This window comes from Aythya marila, assembly GCF_965140915.1.
Source record: "Aythya marila genome assembly, chromosome: 7".
NCBI classification, from domain to species: Eukaryota; Metazoa; Chordata; class Aves; order Anseriformes; family Anatidae; genus Aythya; species Aythya marila.
The window spans coordinates 10,743,943-10,770,309 of NC_139048.1; the positions used below are offsets into that span (position 1 = coordinate 10,743,943).

Here is a 26,367-nt window from a genome sequence, read left to right on the forward strand (position 1 = left end):
CTAAACCAAGCATTCTTAAATACACTCTACTATTAAATGCTTGGTTCACATGCCTATAATATTTTTATACTGAATGGTATAGAAACATTTGAACATATAAAATCTTCTTTTTGTTTTGCCACTTAAACTAAATTATCAATGTTAAGTGTATAAAACCCCCCCTCCTTGAAAAATAAGGGTTCCCCCCCAACTGATAGAATAAAAAAGAAGTCTTCAAAAATTATAATTCACTAAAATGAAGTATTTGGCAAAGAAGTTATTGATGAATGGAATTCTTAGACATTTTGTATAATTCCAAATAAACTTTCTCTTACACAGTTCTTCCCCTAGTATTATGTGCCAGTGTATAATATTTCTACATGATCTAATCTTAAAAAAAATATTTAAAGGTGTGCTGTTAATATGCACCCACTCAAACAGGGGTACGGAAACATAAAATATATGGTCATAAAATCACAATACAAAAATGCATGATCTGGTTACCAATTGAGAGAGCAGGTTTTTTTTTTCTTTAAAAAAAAAACCCGCATGTGATCACTCTAAGTAACTTTATTAAAGACTTTACTGTACTGAAAATTTTAATGTCTGCAAAATACTCCACGCAGAACTTGCTGCTGCATACTGTGATGGTATTTGATCTTGCTATGATGGTATTTGAGCACCTGACAGTGTAGTTCTACACAAAACTAATGAATGTTTCAAACCCTCATAGCAATTTTGGACTCAGTTATGTGAGAGATGAATTAATTTTCAATTAACATGAAAGTCTTTTTTTTTTTTTTTGGTGGCGGTGGTTTTTTGTTTTGTTTAAAGCAAAACCTCTTCCAGTTCCTTTTTGTTTAGGTTAAGAAGTCCAGTTACTGCACACCCCTAACACTACTCTGTTAATGGTCAACTTAAATGTTTAAAATGTGCAACATCTCCTCACAACAGAACTGTATTTATGCTTCTACTTTCTCCTTCTTTTTATTCTTTTTCAGGAAAGACGGGGTCCGGAATTTCTTCTTCTTCTTTGACGGGGATTTGGAAGGTGACCCTTCAGGGGACAGGGCCTCTTCTATCTTTTCAGAGCTTTTAATGGTAATCTCTACGCTCTCCACAGTACTACTAGTGGTTAACTGACTGACCCTCTTGGTGAGGTCTTCTTCCACATCATGTGCATCTTCCTTGCCGTTCACCACCACAACGGGTAGCTCCACAGATATTAGGTTGGCATTTTGGGTATAGAAATCTTCATGATTTTCTAAGAGAATGGAAAAATTTGCAATTATTTAGGTGCATTATCATGAAAACAAAGAAGCAAACAAAAGAACACAACCCCAAAGTTGAAACAAAGATGACAGTCTGGATTGTGATCCAAAAAATGAAACCCAAAGTGTTTAGATGGGGACTTTTCTCCTTTATCCACATGCCTACTTGCTGTAAACAGACAAATACTTTGAAAACATAAGTAAAGGTTATCAGGCTGAAAATGCTAACCTCATCTCTGCCAGGTACATATACATCTCAAGCTGCCTACTTTACTCCAGAGACCGCTTTACAAAACTTCAGCAATTCCACACTCCATCTTTGGAGCACTGCTGTTCCCAAGTTCTTTCTTAGAGCTTTCTGGAAAACCCTTAGGCCAAAAATCTAATCTTAACACCAAAACATACCATCTATTTCCTCCACCTTGTTAATATCTAAAGTTCAATATTCCCCATGTTATTTTCTATTTGTGAGAATTAGGTAATTTGAAAAAATTGGAAAAGCAGTCTACTGGATAGAGTCCCACCCAGACTTTGGGAAAAAGAGGGCTCTTTTTTCCCTTCATTTGACATCACACAAGTGTAAAGAACCCAGCAAAAGAGCAGATGACTCAGGTTATCAGAGCCATTGGTATTTCAGAGAAACTACGTGGAATACCTTCTAATTTTTCTGGGATATTTTGCGGGGACTGAGTTTGTGACTGAATTTGTGACACAGATGAACCGTCATCTGAGAATAATTCCTGTTCAGCATCTGCAGGACAAGATTTTAATTAGTAGCCATGCAAAAGTAAAAATAAAGAATGTCAGTACTAGCGTTACAAGATTTACAGCTCTGCTAGCGTTGTGCAGTTCATGCTGACAACATCAAGAAGTTGCAGTACACAGTTTAAACTCTGTAGAATTATGGATTTACACATTTCATCTGCTAACAATCATTATATATTAGTTCTTTAATAGAAAGCATAAAGAGAGGGGGGAGGGTTGCATTCCAGGAGCATGCCCATGGTTTTATCTAGCTGTAACAGCAGAACGTGTGACTTACAATAGGCCACCACACTATATCCTGAACACGGTATATAGCAAAGTTGTTTTATTACACAGTATTAGTGAACAAAAGTGCATAGTAAGTGTTACTGTTAAAAAAAAAAAAAAAAAAAAAAAAAAAAAAGAATTAGCAATTCCCTACAGAGTACTAGTACTGGTGAAAAGATGTAAAAAGTGAAAGCAGATGAGCCTTGCATGTTGGGAGAATAAAGAAAAAAATTAAAGAAGCCAAGATCAAACATCTCAGTAAACTTCTGGAAATAATAAATTACAAATGTGAACTCAGAACCACTGGAATTTGAGGGTCAGAAAATGCAGAACCTATTGACAGGGCTGTACCAAATGTGAAGCATCACAGTGTATTTCATGTTCTCAGTGAGAGCTCAGCAGCTTTTTTTTTCCTGTGAACTCTGATATCTGAATGGGTAAAAAAAGACCCTGGAGATCACAAAGATTTCTTCTACCTTACCATATATTTCATAATTGAGCGGCAAAAATCACTTTTCAGAGAGTTAACTAGTCCCATATCATTTACATAACTTAACCTTCTGCCCTTTGTCGAAGTTGTACAGACTAGCTGCACAATCGTTATCCTTCCAGGTATTGAAAGCTCAGCTGGACATGGCCCTAAGAGATGTGACCCAAATTTGAAATTAATTTGGAGGAGGACGGTGGACTAAATGACCTTCACGGACTTGCACAAGCTAACTTCTATTATTTTAAGAACCCAATGATTTCTAAGAAAAAGGTCACTATGTTAAAGCATGTTTTTTTCTCAACCCCACTGCTGTGCAAATCCTCCATTGCTTTAATTTCAGCATTTACCAAATTAAAAGTGAAAAATTAAGAAATAATTCCACTGCCTCAAGGAACAATTAAGCAAGTAGTTACATTTTTACAGTAGATTTTCAAACTAGGAATGAACTGATGATTGAAATGTAAACCTCAACATAAAACAAAACAAAACATGCACCACTGACCTTCCAACCCTTGTTGCTTGCGCTCAATTGTTTTCTTGTACTCTTCCAGTTCTTTTTCTGTGAGATGGCTGAATGGGTTGGGTGGTGCTGGTGGTGCGTGCTCATCATCTTCAAATTGCATTGGCTGGAAAAGAGAAAACCACAAAAATGAACACTTGAGAAGCAAGGGACAGGTATGTGGCTAATAGTTTGGTGACACCAGACCTGCAGACAGACAGACATATCCACACTAAAACTACCCCATTGGATAGACATTTATGTAGAAATAAACACCAACTACAGAGCTGTAACTCACCACTCTTTTACAGTGTCACAATCACATTATTTGAGGTGGGGTGTTGTTTTTGTGTGTGGTTTTTCGTTTGGTCTTTTTTTGTATGAAGTATGATAGCTTCAAAGGAGAGACATCTCTCAAAAGCTTATAGCTCAGGGACCAAGATATTCTTCTGATAAGTTTCTTCAGAGAAGTGAAAATAATTTAACAACAGATTCAACTATAATGCATGATGTTCCCCCTCCCTTTTTTATTTTTTTTATTAAATAATGCCATTAAAACATTTAGTTATAATGAAGTATTTAGAAAGAAAATGACCCAAAGTGAAGTTTGAAAGAAAGTAAAGTGAAAAAATATATATATATATATATATATTTAAATCAGTGAATTAGTCCTACTCACGGGACTTGGCTTTTTATCCACAACGATCCCAGCAAGCAGCTGAGACTGCGGTCCTGCTGTCTTTAGGTCGTATCGGTTTTGTTCCCGAATCTATACGTAAAGAAAATAAACTGGGTTAGAAGCAGTTATTTATGTTTGTTAATTTTAACCAAATCCTACGTCCATCAACTTTGTAAAACCAATAATACAGGTAGTAGTGTGTGGCCAGAGGAACAAATTGTATGTTGGCGCACTAAAAAACAAGATGTTCCTTTCCTCTCTTGAAGGCACTGCGTATATTGTTTAGCTCTTCAGGTACCACTGAAGATCCACCTTACCCCCAGCTTCTGTGCTTCATGTGAGCTAGTATTTAGAAATAAACTCCAAAGAATAGTACGCTATTGAATCTGTCTTCTACCTGAATCTGTATGCTATCCGAATCTGTCCTCTCCATCCCCAAAATGCATATCACATGCTAAGCTCTGAAAAAGTTCTCTGTGGTCATAAAGGAAGGCAAAACTTTTATTTCTGAGCAAAGTTCACTGTTTTCCCCAAAACAACAATCCTAGCACATTGTCAGTGCTTAAGAGACGGACAGATCAGATCTAAACAAAAAAAATAGATCAGATAAAAACATTGTACAGCAGAAAAATAGGAGCCAACTAACTAAGGAGACAGTGACTTGCATGAATCTAAAAATCATTGTCTGGGACTTGCAGTATAAATCTCTAGATGATTAGAGGGTGCCTCGCCCACTCTAAGGAAGGGAGTTGCTCCTTCTGACTCCAGTTCAATCCCCACAGACACTGATATGGCGCTTTCCAAGAAATAAAAGATTCTGTAATCAAATGGAAAGTGTCCCAAATATCTGTTCGTATAGTAATGTCCAGGGTGGAGTTTTTGGTCAGTCTGACAGTCAGCGCCTTATGTGCTGGAAGGGAAAAGCACTGAGACATTTGTGTTTACAGAGAGGTTTTTTTCCATTGCCATTACAGAGTGGACTAGGACAGAGAGACTCCAGCTCAATAAACACCAGGAGAATTAGCACAGAGCAGAACCCATCTGAACCGACTGAATTATAGTTCACCTGATGCACAACAATTTGGTTCATGCTGACACCTAATTATCTACTAAATACAATGCTAAATAGCAGGGCACTACCATTTCCAATCTTCCATTTCCAGAGTTAATACTCATCATTCACCAAACTATTGCATTCAGAATGTACAAACGTTGCTTATCTCTCTCTACAGAATTCACGTATATCACGTGTTTAAATACATGTTTTTATAACGCTTTCTGGTGCCACAATCATACAAACTTCCTAGTAAAATCAGAACAATTAAAAATTTTACGTTACTTAACATATAATTATACTTGGAAATGTTACAGTTTTATTCTTTTCGCATCTTTTACCTTATTTCTCTTTTCCAGCACTTCACTGGGGTTTGTATTTAAAGGAACAAACTGGTTTGGATCTTCAATTTTGATTGGAGTTCCTCCACTAGTTTTCGAAGATTCATCAGCTTTCATCCACTTAAAGGAAAAAAAATATGCTAAAAACCAGCGTAATGGAGAGGGACAACTCTCAGCTCTGACTTACGGCTAAAGAACAGAGATAAGGAAAATCCTTCCTGACTCTATTCTCTATTCCATATGACATCCACAAATATCCCAGGTCCTTGCAAGTTTTTCTGCTTCCCCAAAGGGATTTGAACATGTACCATCAAGATTACTTCCAGTAAACACCAAAATTTACTCTTGCAAAACATAGTACTGTGTGCTAATGAAGTCACGTTTAGGAAGTGTCATGCTTCCTAGCGACTGGCACACAGATCTGTAAGCTCCAGAGCCTGTCCTCTCTTATTCGTTCAGTCAACTTCCACCTTTGCTAACTGCACATTTTGTCTGGAGCCTTCTTCCTTTGTAGAAAGGTTTTACATTTGTTGCTGAGGATATTTCTCCCAAACTTAAGTGTAGAAGCTTGCTGGCCTGCCAGCAGGAGGAGCTGATGCTTTGACGGTTGCATCGTGCATCTGGGAGTAGCCCAACAGCAAATAACGTGCTCCACACACACATTGCCATCACTCCCCGGGCTGGAAACACAGTGGAAGCAGGAGGAAAAGTCTTGTTCATCTTTAGAACTGGTAACATTACCAGACTCTTCAGAGTCCCCTAACACTTCTCTCTCTCTCTCTCTCTCTCTCTCTCTCTCCCTCTCTCCTTCAATTCACAGAGGTGAATTAGAATCACAGAACAGTTTGGGTTGGAAGGGACCTTAAAGATCGTCTAAATGCCAACCCCCTGCCATGGGCAGGGACATCTCCCACCATGTTGCTCAATTAGAATTAAAACTTGTTGATATGAGAGCAGCCCACATGTGATTTAAAACCTTACTATATTTGGCCAATAATTAATAGCACAAAAAGGAATCGGAGGAACTGGTTATTAAGCAAAAATAATCGTTACGTTTTAACATGAACCGTTGCTCTTCGAAACAATGGCAAGGCCCAAAACACTTGGAGCCCTTAACATTGGTGTCATTAAAACTTCCACAAATCTATTTCTGCCTGCTTGATTAACTGATTTGCTAATCCTGTTAAAGATGTCTTCAAAAAAGCTGTGTGTAGTTTGCTTTCTCTCAAGCAGCATAAAAACAAAGCAACTACCCAAAGCATCGGCCTACCGTGATCTTGGTCCTGGGACTGGCTTCTCCATTCCAGGACTCCTCAGGCACATTCACTTTCAAATACGTGTTGGGGGAGTTCAACCATCTTGTCTTTTCCCTCTGTTGCTTCTGCGCCAGGAACTTCAGTGGGGACAGTGGGACTGTATCATCTTCAAACGAAAAGGCAGTCACAGTGGCTGGGATCTCAACATCACTCTTGTGTCTGGGTTTTTCCCTGACTAATGGTTGCCTGTAGGCATAGCCAGTTCTGTATCCCTATGGAGAATGAAAAAGAGAAAATAATTATAAAGAAAAAAAGTCAGAAAAAAATAACTAAAGTACTTATGAACTTTTTGTGCTGCTCTGTAGGCATTGAATAGGCTCACTGAGCTTTTCAGAGAAGTAGCAAGTGGTGTTCGCCGTAATTCATTCCTACTGTTCTTCTGACATTCAGAAGACCCACTTAAACTACCCTGCAGGTAGGCAGCTGGACAGGTCCCCCACTCACACTTGGCCTTCCTGCTGCCTTTGTGAATACACAGCTACTGGGTGACCTTCCTGCTCAGGCTGTGACTTGGTTGAATATCCTCATGAAGTCCTCCTATCTTGCACAATGACAATTCTAGTTCATGACACTCTCCCATTTCTCCCTCTATTTGTATTAAAAGGCTGTTCCAGAATTCATAGTGTAGTGAACAGACATTTCAAATAATCAGTCTTATTTCCTAATATTAGAATTATTAACAAAAACAGAGGAAATATTCTACATCTATTTAATAGGGTGGCATTTAAAACATTTTCACTAGTAGGCCACTATAAAAAGCAAACGTTTGTGAGATGGGTTGGATAAAGTTTAAGATCAACAGATTATAAACTCTTATCAGGGCAGGATACTACTTTCAGTACACTGACATAGTAAGAACTAAATCAAGCAGAAGAGATCTAATATACAATAAGAAGTCATTCTGCCTTCATTTTCAAGCTCACAAAAAAGGCCAGAAAGAAACATTGGTGGTACAGAAGCTGACCCTACACTCAACAGCTTATGAAGGCTGCATGGACAATGCCCCACGTGCGTGCTCACCAGGTTGTCCAGCATCCGCATGAGTGCCTCGAACTCCTGTTCCCCAACTTTCCATTTCTGTTGTGAAGCCATATTAACTCCACCTCCTCCAGCTGCTGCCACAGCATGTGTGGAAGGCTTGAACTTCTGCAGATCCAGTAGTAGGAGATTGTCTATCCCACCTGCTCCAGCTAACGCGTGCACCTAAAGACATCAATGAGCGTTATTTTGTTTGTGGAAGTGCTTTTGGAGTCACTGCTTTTCTGGATGCACTGGAGAAACTCATATATATAGCTGCAGCTATTTCTCATGCTCGTTTTCTTCTGTGCAAAAATGTATTAAAATATAAAGCAAGTGATTCTTACTTAAAAAGGATGATAGTATCTACTAGTAATTGCACTCCAAAAGGAGTGGACACAAACACTAACTCTCAGAGTACACCGAAAAGGTCTTTTTGTATGACAACAGTAAAAAATTTTTAATTTAATGTAAATTAATATATAATTAATATTAATTATATTAATTAATAATTTAATATAAATTTCAAAATGAACAAGTAGTTGAATTCAAAATTAATGGCAGGGTGAGGGAGGAGAGACTGCCATCTGCACCTCCCCTCCAAACACATACTTGGGAACGTGCTGGGGAACACGTAAGAGCAAAGTGATGATGTTTCTGGGGATAGGCTTCTGTGAAAGGCGAGGACACCTCAGTGGTTTCTCCCCGCAGATTACAAATAATGCCCGGATGGCCAACAGGACAGCTAAAGTTAGACAATAGGGAAAAACTGATCTGGGGATTCAAATTATTTTTAAACATGCAACCCTGTACCTGCGCTCTAAAGACCTTTTGTTTATCAGGTTCTACAGTTCTTTGTGATCACAGGGAGAAGTTTCTTCCCTTGACACAACATTCAGCTGTGATAAATGGGCTGGATACTGAGCTATCTTGAGTCACACCTTTTGCAAGACTAAATAAGAATATATTCTCTCTCACCTGTGTTTCACAAGCAAGTTGCACATTGAAAATATAGTGGAATGCTTCTTCCAGTGTCTCTCCTAGTGCTACCACACCATGGTTTCTCAAGACTAATACCTAGTAAATGAAGACACTAATGTTAAATGGTAGAAACTGGCACAGAACATGAAAATTGCCTTTGGAAAGCGTGAATGAGGCTGAATACCTTGCAACTGGGTCCAAGAACTTTCTGAAGCTGAATTCTCTCTTCCTGTTCATCAAGAGATCCCTGATAATTGTAATAAGCAACATCTCCCAGAATCAGAGCCTCTTGAGATATTGGAAGGATGCCGCACTTCATAGATGAAACCTGTTTCGAGAAAATGAAGTAATGATAATTAGGAAAAAAAAACAACTCTTAAAACACACCTTAACCACCCAAGTCTTTGCAGGTTGTACGATGTATCTTTGCCAGAAAAGAGAGTTGAGAAATAATACGTCTATGTTTAAACTGCTCTAACTTGCAACAGAGTGAGAGCTGCTGCTACACAACCTAGGGACAGGTTGATTATAGGAAAAGACAAGTTATCTCAAGTTAGTTTTTGTAAATTTTATCCTCCTTTAATTTTCAACATAATGCTCCCACTAGATATTTCATTCCCTTGTTTATAGTTTCAAAAAGCTAGCAGGAGAGAACTTAGCCATTATCTTTTTTTTGTCTGTAGTCAAGGAATGCTTATATATGCATATAAAAGTAAATAGATACATTTCATATCATTGTATTTCAAAGCATTTTTTTCAAGTCTCCTTATGTTTTTATCATTGCTGTACAAACCATTTTTGATATATTTTAACTAGAATATTTCTGTAGTAGGGTAAATCCAAACCGAGCATAACTAATAATTAAGCCATTTAGAAACGCAGTTGCAGAATGTAAATGATGATGCATACAGCACGTTGTACGGTCTGAGATGCTATAAATAAACCCTGAGTAAACTCTGTATTTTGTAACCTCCTCAACCTGAGCACCATCGTGTCTGTACATTAGCTTATTCTTATTCATTTCACCGTAGTGCCTCAGCCCTCTTACTTTGCTGATTTCATGACCTTGCAGAATCGGCTTTTAAAAAAATTAAATTTAAAATAAAAACAGAAAAAGCAGCATAGAGCCGATGTTACAAACAAAAATAAAACCTCCATGAGTAGTGATTCAGCTACAGAAAGGTGATCCAAGTTCATAAGGTAAACCTGTTTTCTTTTACTCCATGCTAGAAGGAGGAAGACTTACAGCTGCTGTTGCAGGGGTGTGTATGTGTATTATACACCTGACATCGGGGCGCGTGGAGTAGATGGCCACATGCGGACTGAATCCTGCCGAGTCAATACTTAGAGTTGTGCTCCCCTGGTCAACTACATCTCCTAGGATGTTTACCTTAACCTGGAAAAGTCAAGCAAAGGAATAATATTTAAAAAGTCTGTGACAACCACAATTATTTGAGAACTGCCCTCTCCTTCTCACTTGGTCCTCACATACTCAGGGCTCAGATCATGAGAAAAAAAGTAGAGCAGCCATCAGTCTGTGTCATTAAACCACTCTACCATCCAAGACACTAATAGCATTTGATAGCATTTACTTCTCCTACCATGGAAGAAGTAAAAGACAAGAACCCAATATATCATATCATTCACTCTTTGTCTAGCTGACCTTTCATTTAAAAGAGTCTCAGCAATTTAAAAACTGGAATCACAACTGGAACAGAAAACAGCTATGTGAAAGAAAAGATTTTGTTCAACCTGTAAATATATTTCACATGTTTATGTAAGCATCTTCCAACCACGCAAGAAAGGAGAAAAGACACCTTCAGTATTTTCCCATAAATGACATACAAATACAAACCACTACTAATGACTTTCTATAAGTGAGGCGTTCTCATTTCTGGCAGTTTAAAATTAATTTTATTAAGATTTCCTGATTTTGAATTTGAAGAAACTTCAGGCTCTGAGAAATGTCCAATAAGAAAATTAAATGCATAGGGAATTTTCAAGTTTGTAGTAACATTAGAATAATAGCACATCAGGTCATCTTCTCACATTTTTATTTTGGTTCTGTGTCTGCTGGTGCAATGCTATCTATCTTGACCTGCTGCCCTCTTCCAACTGGAGATAGTTTCTTTACAGATATGTACTGACATAAAGAACATATGGCAGGTTCTGCAGCACAAGATGTGTGATTTAGCAGCTACCAGTTCCTAAATGCCAACCTGTAGCTTTACCCAGCTCCTTTGTTAAGCCCAGGGAAGATTTTTCAATTTATTTTCCCACTTATAAACACAGGAGCTGATTCTACTAACACTACTCCTACAGAGTGATTTCCCCTGCATTATCATATTGTCAGGTTATAAAAGGTTGCTGCTGAGGCTATTCAGTAAGCTTCAGGAGACAGAACAAAACTTTGCTACTCTACATTGAGGCTGGAGACAAAGCAACACAAGGTAAAGCTAAACCCAAAATGAAATGCTAAGTATTAAGGATGCTACTATCTAAACAGTTAATCAGCTTTGAATCTGGTGGGTAAACAATAAAACAAACAAACAAAACCAACAAACAGCATTATTATAGTTCAGGTCCATTTTAGCAGCCACAAAAGTATTTTAGAAAACAGGTTGAGCCTTGGTGGTTATTACTGCAGGTGAATTACATACCAAATTGGAAGCTGAAGCTTCAGAAAAGGACAGACCTCTTGGAATGATTAGAATATGGTCATGTTCTTTGCTTACTCTGACCTGCAATGGAGGAAAAAGACAAATGGATTACTGACATATTGCTGAATTTATATTATTAGGGGGGAAATTAATTTGACTGAATAGCTGAAATCCCAAATAAAAATTCTTATTCTCTGCAATACTTACTGTGATATAGGCATTTGGCAAATGTGCCCACCCAAACAAGTCAGCCAATCTGTATAAACTGGCTAACTTGCAACGAGTAAGTTTTTCTCCCTTAACAAACAAGGAGGTATCTATTCCAGGTAGATCATTGATAGGGGTAACCATTCCATGGCCTGAAAAACAAACAGATGAAGATGGTGGCACGTCAGGTATCTTCTAGCTATGTGGTGATCTTTCAGAAGCAGTATATTTAAATTGTCGTTATAGCAATAACAGCAATTATTAGATTGGACCTGTACTCCAGGGATTTCTAAGGTCTTTATTGAAACCTCTGTTACTTTAGGAGAGTAGAAACCACACCCCAAAATTAAGCCTCTGAAGAGATGTCTCAGTCAGAGCCCTTTAAGTTAGTTCTAATGAAGGAATTAGGATTAGTGCAAGAGTTGTCAGACTGCTAGATCATCTCTTAACAGAGAAGGCATAAAAATCAATTGATTTCTTTGACTTGTGATTGCACAAACATCTCGTGAAGGCCAACATGTCCCTTTTGCGAGAGCATGATACCCCTCTAAGAACTACTGCCTATGCTTACAGGGAAAGTTACTACCCTACTAGAGCAACTAGTTACTACTTGAGGGAAAAGGGTTTGGTTTGCAACAGAAGGAGCGTGCACTTTGAGATTAGTCATCCTGTCCAAGTCCCAAGCAAATGTTGCAGAGACAACAGTTGGACCTGCAGGACCGGCTAGAGACATGGAGATAAGGCTATCTGAGCTTTCTGCTGTTCTCTTCCACTTGTTTTGTTGTTGGAACACCGAAGAGCCATTTTAGGACCAGTTCTCAAAAGATGCTGAATGCTGACAGCTGCTACTGTACTTCAGGCTTGTAAGCTCCCGTATCATATCATCCACCCACAGAGCTTAAATTGACTTTAACACTTCAGTGCTGCAGGACTTGGAAAGACTGGAAGATCCCAGTGACATCTTTGTAACTATAGTGCATACTAGAAGCTGTTTTTAACTCTGGGAGATGTCTGGGTAACAATCCAGTCCGGCAGGCTGTTCCTCCTTTTTACAACTTACATGCAAGAGCAGAAAAACAAACAACTTCACATCTCAGTTTATGCTCATGTTAAATTGCTAATAATAGCAAGGCACAGAATTTTGTTCTCTTTCTCAATGTAACTCCTCTTAGCAAATTCTAAAATAACCAAGTGTGAAGTTTCAAAACATTTTGGATATCATACAAATTAAAGCATTTGAGAGAAAGAAGGCCCAAAAGGAAAGTTAAGACCACCATCTGTACTAATTCACAGCTTCAGCAGGCTCTGACAGAACTTTTTTTCAGATAAAGAAGAGATCCCAGCAGTGCTAGCCACTGGTGATAATAAAAGTGAAGAGAAAAAGGGTCCATTATATGCATAGTTCACTTACTGAGTGAAGATGAGGAAAAGCCTGCAAAAGAGCTTGCTGTAATGTAATCAGCAATCTGCTGTAACGCAAGCAGTCCGGTTGGATTATTGCCCTTCTTCATCTGTTCTTGAATAAGGCATTCCAGATCTTCTCTAAAAGCCTGTGGAAACATTTGACAATCATCAAGGAAACCTGGATTTGATAGAAGAAAGATTATTATAGGTGGGGCTGGTAGATTTGCCTGTTATTAATGTTACATGACACTTCCCCTTAGACCTTGTTTTTAGCTGCTTATAACCTCACCAGACTTCCACCATCTGATCTAAGCTTTGTATCCTAAGTACTGGCAATTTGGGGAGCTGAGGGGGAAGGCGTTTGGTCACAGAGGGTTAACTATTTCCTAGAAGAACACAAGGTAAAATATATTTTTGTAAATGCTAACAACAGTGTTTGTATCAACAATTAAAGGCACTCCATGTTTTGGAAGAGATTGTTGAAATCTGACCAGGATATGTTGCTTTTAGTGCTGGATATTTTTTCTTTTAAATTCAGTAATCCTTCTGAAAATCCATCCAAATTTGATAAAGTTATAAACAAATGGAAAACTGGAGTTCATCCACGCTGAAGTAGTACCGCAGACACGCAAAAACTAGAAGGAATGTCAGGAGGTCACTTCCTATTTCTTTCCTTCTCATCAAGGGAAAAGCCCTTCCCCTCTTTTCCCAGTATAAAATATCCACAACCCCAACAAGATAAACTCATGCAGAATACATTATGAAGCAGTTTTCACAGTACCAGATTTAATATACTTAACACTGTGGACAAAGCCTGTTCTTTCCAGAAGGCAGACAAACCACTACTCCTAACAAACGCCTGTTTTAGGACTACTTCAGCCTTGACATTTCTAGATGAAATAAATTCAGCTCTTTCAAACTTTCCTTACGGGTTATATTTTCTAACCCTCTCATTATTTTCTGGCAGCATCCTCGAGCTTTTGTCTGAACACGCAGCACACAGGGCTGCGCACACCACCAGCTAGGTGTATGGCGAATGCTCTTGCTGGTTCATTCCAGAGAGACATTTGGTGTCTGTACAATGCAGCTGACTCCTATTATAACTCCAGGCTATTCCCTTTATGTAATTGCTCCTTTCAGTTTGCCTGCCTTGGTAGAGTATTTAGTCTCAATTAAAAAGGAAAACAGTTCTGTAAGGCAAACACAATTCCTTCACTGAATTTTAATTCATTCCTCCAAAACACCCAACTTGGTTGGGAAAGATCCAGTTTCATAACACAGTCTTGTATACTCAGAACTGCTGATGAACAGGGTGCTGCTGCCAGATCCCCAAAACATCTGCAGGACTCTACCTGATATGGCCTCTCAGTTGATCAGCAGTGCATCCACAACTACATTTAATTTTCAAGCACAGCCACCTGTGCTCTTTTTCTCCAAGTAATTTTGTCAGGATCACGTGTACCTGAGACTTACCAGATCTCCACAAAAAAAGCCTTTAAGTATCCGCGTGGACTGACTACTCAGTGATCTGCTGCACAGGTCTCTCAGAGCAGACCAGATGCACGCGGCATGCCCACAGAACAGCTCACCAGCTCCCTGCTAGCCTGAAGATACACAGGCAAAGTCAGATTTTTCTCCCTCAGCACTGGGAAAGCCACTTGGTGTTCCTCGCTCTTGCCCTCTGTCTATCCACAGGTAACTCCCTTCCACCCAACTCAGCTCCATGGATGGTCATCAGTATCAGAGACCCCATGTTCAAGCAAGAAGGTGGGTGCCACACTTACTAACAAAACAGCGAGCACAATCCCTGGCCTTAACATGGCTGCAAAGCCCACAGTGCCAGAGGCCAGGCTCTCAGTGATGTTTCTCTACCTGCCTTGCACACAGCCTGTCATTCTACCACAGCTGTTTTGTCCCTTTGCCTCACATAGCACATAGTGGCAGGTCCTCACTAGAAAAGAAATTCAGTATTTTTTTTCCCTCATCACAGCTCAGCATGTGGCCCTGTGCCTTTTCAGCATGCTGTTCAGACCCTGTTGCGATAACAATTATTACTTATCTGACAAGATTTTCTCTGGGGCAGATAAGTACTGTAAATCCAAATGCTTCTGAAGCACTGACTTCCTAATCCCCCAAACATGCCTTTAAGGTGAAGCAGGGCGCTATCACCATTTTCACAGAACAGCAAAGAGGCAGAGGTCAGACGGTTCCACTAATTTGGGACATTCATTTTGAGATGCCCAGGGACTGATCTGCAGAGCACTCAGCAGCAAGTAGCTTTTTACATACTCCAAGCCCAATTTCTTCTGAAAACCCAAGTGCAGCTCTGAGTGTTTAATGCACACTGCTGTATCTCAGGGGAACAAGTTGGAAATACAAACTCCAAAACTGCAAGGCCAGGAAGCAGGAGAGTCAGCATCGCTTGTGACAACCTGGAGGAGATGCTGAGGCAGGTTGGGACCAGGCCCTGAGCACTTCTGTCACTGCAACCAGATGAAATTCAGACATGAATGATCTATGCAACTCTGTATAAGAAATAGGGATGTATCACATAGCTAGAAGAAAGGATTTTGGTGATCAAATAGCTCACAACTGCATAGAGAAAGGAGCTGAGGACCAATCTTTGTGCTTTACCAACCTTCTTGAAAGCACAAGAAGCGTAAAATAGCAGAGGTGCTTCCTATCCCCTTGCACATCATATTCCTGATGTTATAGAAAGCTTTAAAACAACAACAACAAAAATACCTCACAAAATAAACCAGCAAGAGATTTTGTGGCAGTTCACCTCATGTTCTGCCTAAGCTTCACAACACTACTGCTGCCCTGCCATAACAGACTTCCCAGAACCAGCTGTTTTCTCCTAATGGTTCATAATGTGGCTACAGCTTTATGGCATTTTCTCCTTCTGTTACTGTGATCTATTAAGATAGCAGAGACAACGACTGGCCCATATATTTCACCCACAAGTAATACTAACCCTCATTTTCAGGCTCTGCCATTCCAAGACATGCAATTACTCCTCAAATGTTCCTGAAAGAGGCCCCTGCACAAAAGCTCAGCCACTTCACACTCAGGAAGGCTGAAATACTCTTCTACTCTTGTTTATAATCTGTATATAAGGAAATTGCACATTTGTAGTCTCATGGGGGCCATGTAGAAGACAGAATTCATGAAATTTATGTCAGTATTTGCTTGGGAGGAGATGGGGAAAAACAGTTATCTGTGTTATATTAAATCACTCTCAATTCAACAAGGGCTATAGAAAGGATCTGCAAAAACATTCACAGTAAATTCCTATTAGTCATACCCAGACTTTTTTTCCCCCCAACTTGTATGAGAAATATTACTGCTATTGCAGAAAAAAAAAAAAAAAGATAATGTATTTTGGACAGCTTTTGATGGAACAATTTTATTTTATATTGTATTTTTATTCTTTTGCTTTCTGATCATGCTATTTTCATTCTTTTGCTCTCAGTTTTGTACTCCGGTACAAACAGGAGTATATTTTACACGCTAACACTACTACAAATAAGGATTTATAGTTTAATAAAGTTGCTCATAACACAAACTTTCCTTAAAGGTAATTTCAGAAATACCAGACAACAGGTAAAACCCAGGCAAGTAGCAAACACGGTGGTTTGGGATGAACAAAGCAGGTGTGGGTATGTTGAAATACAAATAAAATTTGGTATGCCATTTATCTACGTGCCAGTGCACAGTGACATTATCTAGTAGACAGCAGCCTTCAGTGTCACGCTCGTGACTCACACACATTCCTCCACGCATATTTAGGCATGTTTCCCTACCTTCCAGTCACGCCTACAGACCCGTAGTACTCCCCTCTGCTGTGTTTAGGCTTCTTCCCACTTCCACGTGCTCCGCTGCATGCCCGTAGGTGATCACCCACCGTGCTGACACAGCCTTCCTCTGCTCCTGACAGGCTTCTGGAGAACAATTTACCTCAGCTATTCCCCATTAAATGAATGACATTTACTGGTGCATTCATTTGCTGTAAATCAGGGCTCTGATTTTGGGATCCAACCCATTCAGCAGCAATAATCTGCTTCTGAAAATCCATCTGCAGCCCCAGTGGTTTGGTTTGCTGTAGTTCACAGGGCTGTAACACTGGCACTGCGCTGCCCACAAGGGACATGCTACAGGGGGTGTCTTCCAAAGGGAGACAAAAGCTCTGCTCCAGCACAAAACAGCAATTTTTCAAGTGGAAAGGTCGCTAGTAATTTCAGATGTAGTACTTGACAAGAAAATGCTGACCCAGGAAAAAATGTAGTGCCAGATGAATGACAAATTTATGTTATTCAGCTGTATGCTCAGCAGCACTCAGTAAGGAGAAAGTTTCAGCTCTGGGATTCAGATCTTTTTTGTGCTGGAGCAGTACTCTGAGCATCCCAATGACAGTTTGCACAGAAAACAGCCCCTGGTATCAAAGCTGGGTCCAGGACAGCCACTGGAAAGGAGGCAAAGCCACTCTTCAGACAAGGTGCAGGGCCAGCAGCAGGGTGATTAGAGCTGTTAATCACCTGGCACTGGACAACCTCCCCATCTGACCAGGGCAAGCCACCAGCTGCAAGCCCAACTTCCACGAGTACCAGCTGAGGTTGTTCTTGAAGCCACGGTACCTGGATGACCAGAGGACACCCCAGCTCAGAGCACGGTACCGTCTTTTAAATGCACATCACAAACTCAAGCAGCTTAGATGCAAAAGTCTTTTAGCCTACACCTGCAAGGGTTCTCAAACTCAGCAGCAAAGTTTCAGGCTTTGGTTCTGACTCATTCACCTCCATTTAGCTCACGTATGAGCTGACAGTGTAAACTGGGGCTTTTAAGAATCAAAGCAACTGGTTGACAGCTGGTATTTTTCAGTCAACAGAAGCAGACAACTAGAAAAACTAGCTTGCTAGAATAACCTATAGCCCTGCTGTTCTCTGCTAGATATTTTTTTACTAGAAAAATTCTGTTAATCTCTTCATCTTGGCAGACAGCTCTCTGAGGATGTCACGAAGCATGCAGGCTCATAAGTATTTAGGCTTATAGTATAAGTAGTATCTTTCTATGTCATTTCTTGTTTGTTTACCATTGATTTAAGGATGTATATGATGAGACTTATCCGCTCAACAGAAGTAGAAACAAAATGAAGAGAAAAAGAATTCCCCTGTGGACAGAGAAATGGCTCACATGCAGGTTACCTGCAGACACCCCACACCACAGCAAACTACAAAGAGGAAAAAGCACATGTTCCTATCAGGGCTAATAAGAGCAAGGTCCCAACTGTTCGGTACCTCAGCCTACATGAAAAGAACTAGAAAAGATTTCTGAGATTCCTACACTGAGTAACAGCACTATTAGCCTAAAAGCTGCAGAAAGATTCAAGACATCCCTTTAGCCTCTTTTGCCCATTTCTGACCAAAGCATTTATATATATTTTAACAGGGTATAATTCGACTTATCTATCTATAAACGCACCCACAGTCTCCAAGCCAAATCACTATGATTAACAAAAAGTTTTTAAAACTTAACTGGTATTTTTTGTTCCGGAGAGCACGGACACCCTACCTGCCTCTGGTGCTCGATCGCAGCACCCGGGGAGGAAGAGCTTCACTGAGAGCAGCTGGCGAAAGCAGCTCTGCACCAGGCTGCCTCCAGCCCGCCGCGCAGATACAAACAACCCGTGCCCGAGTGGGGAAGGGTGGAGCTGGCCGCAAAAAACCGCCACTGAGTAAAGTCTTGCAAGGAGGAGATAAGAGCAACAAGTGTTTGTGAACTCTAGGAGGGAAAAAAAAAGTAGTAAGAGAGGCTTTGGTGTTAATGCAGAAAGAAACAGGCTTATTAATAAGTGTGAGGAATTGGATACAGCTGCGATGATCTCTTCACTTGCAAGGAAGTGCGTGGGTATCTGGACTGGCCTGAGCGACCCCAAGGACAAGAAGAGACCTGCAGCTGGCTTGGTGTGGGCTGGTTTTTCCTGCTCCATGCCAGCCGGGGCCATGCTCCAGAAGAAACACCTGCAGGAGGGGTACAAAGGTACCCCGGGACCAGGGCACAGCACAGGGTGCATCCTGCAGCCAGCAGCCACTGCTCTCTAGGAGTTCCCAGGTGCTGTTAGGAACTCGTGCTAAAGCACAGGATTATTTAACAACTTGTCTCCAGGAAGAAAATGTCCAAAAAGAAAAAAAAAGACTTAAAAGTGAGCACAGCTAAGAGCTGCACAAGTCCTTTTAATTGTCACTCATTACCTGTGCTGCACTGGCAACCCCTCTTCCTGCTCGCTCACCAGACTGACTTGATGCCTTACAGCAGGATCTGCACCCCCTCCTACCCCTCCCAAGACAACAAAAACCCAAACCCAAGCAGCTCAACAACAGGAAGATTAGAAATAAAAATACATGTTTATTGATTCAATCTGGAAAACATTGGCACTTCTATCTAATGAAAGACCTGAGTTCAAACTAAATGGAAAGCAGCAACATGGGAGGAAGAGAGGAGTCAAAGGTAACTTTCATTTCTAACATAACAGAAAATAGCACCGATTAAAAAAAAAAAAAAGTTTCAGTGAGAGGAGGGTAGGGGAAACGTCCACACCTCCCCAGCAGAAAGCCACGAAGATGTCAGAGACGCCCAAAGCCAGATGAGGGAGCTGCAGAACGAGAAGCTGGTGCAGCCAGGGGCCCCAAGGCATGGGTGAGGTGGGCAGCCCTCCTGAAGGACCCACAGGGCTTCTGAACTTATGGGGAACGAGCCCTGTAAGCTGAAACGCATGAGCAACTGAATGGACTTTGGTATTTAAAAAAAATAAACTGCCTCAAAAGGGAGCAGTGTTGTGAAAACACTGGATGTTCATCCGATACAGAGCAAAGCAAGCCAGACAAATGGAAAACCTGAAGGGAAAAGTAAATACACAAAACTATCCTTCATCTCTAAACTGATGGTTTGAAAAAAGAAAAAAAAAAAACAAAAAAAAAAAAAACCACAACATAGCCAGAAAAAAATGGAGTGTGGGTTTATTTGCTTGTTTACAAGAAGAAAAGTCTGCCCATGTCCTGCATGCTACGGCAGCCACCAAGCGGGACTGGGTCAGGCAGGACCGGCCGGGGCAGGCACATGTAGGGGCAGGAAGGACAGACAAGGGACAGAAGGACATTTAACCTAACCGTAAGGAAACCGATTCTGTGTTACAGACGGGCACAACCAAATTACTGCTGTTATGCAACAGCGGCACTGAAGCAGCATCGCCCTGCGGGGCCACAGGGGCCTGATAAGCGCTCCCAGCCAGCACAGAAATAAAGCGAAGTGTGATGAGGTCCTGCGAGCAAGCTGCTTCTCAGCCTCAAACCAAACATGTTTCATGGGCAAAGACGGCCAGGGCACGCTCAGTGCACCTCGATGAGCCACAAGAAACGTTCCTGGGTAAGCTCAAAACATAAACCTGGCATTTAAATGCCAATAGCCAGGCATTTGTGTGTTTCAACCATTCAGCTCATTGCCTCGTACATAAATTTAACTACTTTTTCCTTGCATAGTGAAATTATGAAATACATTCAATTCTATTTTGTGTATATGCCATGTAAATTTACGCACCCTCTCCCATTTCCACCCTGACCCTACTCAGCAGGCAGGCAGCTGCTGCGCCCCACAGGCCCCCACAACGCAATAATGAAGTGACCACTCCGTCTCCATACAGGATAGCTGGGCAATCATAGCTTTTCATGCCTTTTCTTTTTTTAATAATTAAAAAAAAAAAATGTTTTTTTAAGCTTTCAGTTGCCATGGCAAGGGCACCAGCAAAATGCCAGAAAGAAAGGAAGGCCAGGAGCACTTGCATACCACAGCTTAAATTAGGGTTTTGATGATATAGCAGATGGATGTTTACTCATTGAAAGAGGTAGTTATTCTGTATAAGCAGAATATGATTGTTTAGCATGTAAAATAACAAAACGGGGTTTAGTTTTGGAGTTAACCGTGAAAATTGAAAAAAAAAATAAAAAAAAATGCTTTTCCTATTTATTATAGGTAAAGTATCTCAGACACAATGTAAAGCAATGAAATTAGTCTACTGCAAAAATGTATCCTTTCCTTTAAAAGTAAGCCCAGTACCCAGACCTTCTGAACTTGCAGACATTACTGAACCAAACCTAAATGCTCTTCTATTAAAACCATGACCAGTGGTACTTCCAGATGCTATCAGGCTGGACATGGCTAACCTGGCTGAACGTACTTTCTTTCTACCAGACAGACACAGAACAACACATGTGGGTCCCATCAGATTGTGCAAGCCTTCAGACGCACATGGGTTACACGCAGCATCAGGCAAATGCCTGAGAAATCACTGATAATGTCAGGAGATTCTTCGTGGGCAGCGTTGCAAAACTCCTATGATTTGTTTAAGAGTTATTACAAACAGGCTCCGAGACATTAACAAACATCAGAGGTAATGAGAATAGCTTTTCGGTAGCCTTTAAATTATTTAATTTAGGAAAGGGAAATTGCACATCAGAGAGGAGCAGTCAGACTGCACATCAATATGTGCATCAAATGGCACATCAGAGAGATGCAGCAGTTTGATGTCTGAGGGTGTCTGGTCAGGGCTGTAGCCATTACAATAACACACACTGCTCAAAATATACAGTGGTTCCTGAAATATATTCTCTAATTTATTTTCTTGCTGAGGGATGTAGATTTTCCTACTGGGAACAAAGAAAAAGGCTTGTTAATTCAATATATGAGTACCAAAGCTTCCTCCTGTGTGGCAGTGCTTAACCCTTTAGGTTTATACCGTAATTCTTTGTTTGGAGAAAGTATGTCTTCACTCAAACTCACCTCGAGTCCATACATGCTCATATATTTTTAGAAAAGAAAGGCATTATCCTTGCTATGTACACTCCAGTTATTGATACGTGCCAGGAGATGAGTCAATGACTATTTCTCCGATCTGAGTGCATACATCAACATGTAAGACCGGGTGAAGATTTACCAGTGAGCAGACTCTTCATGAAACTGTGTCTGATAACCTCTCTTCCTCCTCTTCCAAAACACCTTCAAACCAATTCCTACTCGTCAACTGGAGTAAACCAGAGGAGCAATGAAGCTTTATGCAATTTTCTAATGCTCTGTAATTCCGTAGCTGTACAACAAAAGCATGTTCAATGCAATCCTGGACCTGCGTTAGGCAGACAAGTAAGAAGACACACGCTTTCTGGTAGTTTTGTGAAAAATACTGTATTTATGAGGAAACAAGATGATAATTTTCAGTCCTGACTCTCAAGAACATTGTGTCACATTGCAGCCAGACTCTGGAAGAAATAATGCAGTTTCTATCTCCAAATCAGTTATGAAATTCACTTGACGGATGTTCAGTCACAGATGTTGTATTACAAATGCTTTTATTTCCTCACAAGAGAAACCCTAGCAGCATTCCTTCAAGCTTTCTATTTCGAGAAGAGACAACAGCAGGAGACATGGTGAGAAGGAAGCTGGTAGCTCAGGCACCTTCTCTCCGTGCCTGCTCACACACTCGGCTCCATGTCCCCGTCTTCTCCCTGCCAGATGCCAACAGCTGCCCAGCCAGCAGGCCCCTGGCTTATTTGGACAACTGTTCCCTTGCAAAACAAAAACTTGCAACTTATTGGCAGCTCCAAGCAGTCACTTCCCAAAAGCGCTGGGCTCAGCTTCTCCTGCAGCAGGACACCAACAACTGCCTGGTGGCTCTTCGTCCTCCAGGTGTCTGCTAAAACAGTTACCTAGACTCAGAGGTAGCACCTCCTCATCCCTTCCTAAAACCTGCATGATGACACTTCACCTCTTTAAAAAAAAGAGAATGCAGCAAAGAGACATTTATTACACTTGGCAGATGCAGCAAATGGTCCCCCCGAATGCTAAGCAAATAGTTACGCCCAGCAGACTCAAAGCTTCTGTTGGAAGAACCCAGGAATGCCACAAACACAAGCCCAAACAAGACCTCTGTAACTTATTTTTACCCTGCCCTTTCTAAACAGGCCGAGGATCTATCTAGTCTTTGCTGTGAGTCCTGGCTACTTTTAATGGGAGTATTTTAACAGGAAGGAGCAGGCCGGTCACATTTTACAATTGAGTGTTTAACATAATTTTATCGTGATTAAAGCATTATGCAATACCTCCTTGGAGTATTTTCTTTATAATAAAGGGGCTGGCTGCAGAACTAAACTTGCACAAATGGACTCAAAAGCAATAAATTCCTTAGTCAACAGGTTCACATTATACCCAGAGCAACGCACAGATCCAAGAGGCACTCCACGACAACACTTTAGCAAACAATCCTGTTATTCATGGATGACTATAATAGGGTGATTACTAACAGCTGTTTGCAATCTCATTACATATGGAAAAGCTTCAGGAAAATGACACAAGAAACACCCCAACTTACAGAGGAACTGAACAGGGAAGGATCCGTGAAGCAGCTTAACCCCACTGCGCCCTGCTGTCTGCATCACTCACCTTACGCCCCCACCCTCGCACAGCCCTTACTCCCCGTGGCTTCAAAACACCAGTATTACTTTCTAATGCATTCATCAGCTTAAATCCACACCATGCATAAATTACAATATGAATTAAAACTAATCTGAGGGTGGTTCAATAGATTTAAGTGTTACGTGCAGTCTACACAAGTACTGAACTTAGACAACCACTAGAGATGTGCTAATACAGCCACGTATGGGTACAATCGCCCCCAAGTACACGAGAAGAATGCACAGTCTAGCATTTAAACGACTGTAGCCTGCATTAAAAACGTTAATTAAAGCATTCCTGATGCAAATGATAGGTTCACACTCCAAACCAGGAAGCAGAACTCCTAGCAATGCAGTAATTTGTTCCTATTTCACCGGTGACTCCTTTACTCTCTTCCCCGAGCCTAAGTTTTTAATTAAGTACCCTGCAGCCAACCAGATCTTTTTGTAATGCTGTAATGAAGCATAAAACCATAAAAGCATCAGGAGGAAAAAAAAAAAAAAAACAAAAACCAACTCACAATAAAGACTGTTTGTTCACAGACAAAAAGCAATGCAAACAAAACGTTGGATAATCTGCTTCATGGCTCTTCTTATAAGACAGTCCAGAGTTATTCTAGCTAACTGTGACATAATTTTATTTATTTATTTATTTATTTTAAGTCTCAGCAAATTAATGAGAAATCTGAGAAAAGAACCTTTTTTAGTTCTCAGCCCCATCCTGAATCCTACTCACAGGGCTCTGCAGTATCTGAGTGACCCTCTTCCTCTGCTCCATCATGTTGAAGTCCTGCCTCAGGTCCGGAGACATGTTTCTCTCCCGGATATACTCCGGGTCGTTTTCATTGATGCGGTCAAAGTACCTCTCCTTGTGAGGCATCGTGGCAGGGGGAGGAGTAGTGATCACCACCTGACTGGCATCCGTACTCATGCTTCAGCTCTGCGGATGATGGCCTTCACCTGGAAAAAAGTGAGAAAGGGGGAAGAGTGATTAGCAATTAAATAGAAAACTTTGAATGCAACTTCCAAGTTTGCACGCAAATAACCGTTCCCTTCAACTCTGCAGAATGATGTCTAAAATGAGAGTGGAACAAGTGAATAATTACCATAATTAGGAAGTTAAGGAAAAACTGTAGAAAAGTGTTTAAAAACCATTAATGAGACCTCTGGTACTTTGTAACCATCTCTATTCAAGTTCAAATAAAAACCACAGCAGAACAATATTACAAATAATGAAATCCAAAATACACACTATATATTTTATGACAACATTTCCTGTCTCATTTTACATCACATTCATCACCCCCCAACATGTTTTTTTTATTGTATTTCTCCTTCCTGACACATTGAACTTCAACAGAACACATCCAGAAGACGGGGCCTCTGCTTAACATCGGCTCAGAGCTCACCTCCCAGCTCCAATGAAGGCATCCCTTAATTACAGCATTTCCAAAGCATCCCATAGCTTCACTTTAGAGAAATGCTGTTGGTCCATTCGCAGCCTGCCAGCAGATCTCTGCCAGTGCCTGTGCTTGGAGTTCATGCTCAAAGAGAGCAAACCAGCAGAAAAGGGTGGCACTGGACTGCGGCTTCAGGGCTTTAGCTCGTCTCCTCTGCATGCAATTGTAAGCAAGGATTCTCACCAAAGCTCATTACATTAGGAACGAAAAAACAACTTTCATGTCTTGCACTTAAAACATCATTAAAAAAAACTGATAAGCATTTGTAAACACAAACAGAAGCGGATCAAAAGCAGAAAATCCGACGCCTGCATTTTCATACACAGAGTCGGGCTCAGAAACACGCTGAGGACACCATTCCTCAAACAGGCACCAAGAGGAAGGTTTTCTCAGGTTTGAAGAACAAAGAGAAGCAAGATTTGTAGGAAGAGATACTATGAAAATACATTTTAGCATGCAAATACCTACATTCAGTCACGTACTTAACATAAGAATATTTGCATGCAAACATCTTTAGTATATAAAAAATGCACAGAACAGCCAAATGTGAAGGAACGTCACTTGGGAAGCAGCAGTAAGCAATGTGCTTCAACATGATACTTTCAGAGGCTGAAAACACCCCTCTTTTGGGTCACTGTGACTACTTTTTGTAGCACTATGGGCATCAAACCGATGTGCGGATCTGAGCTGTGCAGCTAAAACCTTCCACCTTTTCCAGATGAGATGCTTGGGGAGAGTCCCCCTAAAGCCCCAGCCCTCCTCCTGCCTGTGAGGAGCCCCAGAAGCAGGCTGGCAGGAGGACGTGGGTTTCTCTTCAGCCAGTTTCCCACCGTGGCACCCAGCCGGCTCTGCTGGCATGCTGCACAGGGCAGCGCGAGCATGAAAGGCTTGGGGCACTGCCCTAAAATGTGAAACCCCGGCCAGACAGCACCTACAGAGCAGGGAAAGCACTCGCAGATAAGGCACAGCAAAACCACATCCCCCATTTTCTTATATATTACAGGCTATCACTAAATTACAACACTATCCAGCTTCACACCCAGCTTTCAGGAGGGTGCCAGGCCTGCTGGATGAACACAGCGTGTCCTGGGACGTATAATCCACATCCTGGACACAAACTCCACGAACTTGGATGGTTTCTTTATGGAGGCTGCGTTGCACTGGCTGCTCTGCCATGGCTGAGCTCACTCAGTGCTTGCTGGCTGAAGTCTGCCACGCATGGCCGGCTGGGGGATGCTGGGGAGAAGGCGAGGAGACACTGCTTGCTTCAAGGGAAGTGGGGATTTGGGGAGGGGGAAAAAATTCAGTGCATGAATTTCCCACTACAGACTGTAATTAGTTAATGCCTTTTCGTTTAAGTCTTTGCTTAGGGCAATGCGCTACGAGCAGGGGTACAAAAGGAGAGAAGGTTTTGCTAAAGAATGAGCCATTGTCTTTTCCAGCTGAGAGCACTGAAGCAGAAGGACAGACCTCTGGGGACA

At 41.0% G+C, this 26,367-nt stretch overlaps 1 protein-coding gene across 6 annotated transcripts in view; it reads right to left on the reverse strand.

Moving 5' to 3' along the window:
* Positions 1-516: 516 nt before the first annotated feature.
* Positions 517-26,367, reverse strand: part of ADD3 (adducin 3) — a 96,418-nt gene continuing 70,567 nt past the window's right edge. For 4 of the 6 annotated variants that reach the window (XM_082765035.1, XM_082765036.1, XM_082765037.1 and 1 more), the window contains 14 exons: positions 24,163-24,386; positions 12,938-13,076; positions 11,527-11,678; positions 11,320-11,400; positions 9,906-10,055; positions 8,844-8,987; positions 8,657-8,755; positions 7,682-7,864; positions 6,616-6,873; positions 5,346-5,465; positions 3,951-4,040; positions 3,275-3,398; positions 1,906-2,001; positions 517-1,243 (listed from right to left, as the gene is read on the reverse strand). In XM_082765035.1, the coding sequence (XP_082621161.1) occupies positions 942-1,243; positions 1,906-2,001; positions 3,275-3,398; positions 3,951-4,040; positions 5,346-5,465; positions 6,616-6,873; positions 7,682-7,864; positions 8,657-8,755; positions 8,844-8,987; positions 9,906-10,055; positions 11,320-11,400; positions 11,527-11,678; positions 12,938-13,076; positions 24,163-24,357 (2,133 nt within the window). In that variant the 5' untranslated portion in view covers positions 24,358-24,386 and the 3' untranslated portion in view covers positions 517-941. Of the gene's footprint in view, positions 1,244-1,905; positions 2,002-3,274; positions 3,399-3,950; positions 4,041-5,345; positions 5,466-6,615; positions 6,874-7,681; positions 7,865-8,656; positions 8,756-8,843; positions 8,988-9,905; positions 10,056-11,319; positions 11,401-11,526; positions 11,679-12,937; positions 13,077-18,501; positions 18,627-24,162; positions 24,387-26,367 lie in introns of those variants that run through there. The other 2 variants (XM_082765040.1, XM_082765039.1) reach the window with 2 other exon arrangements.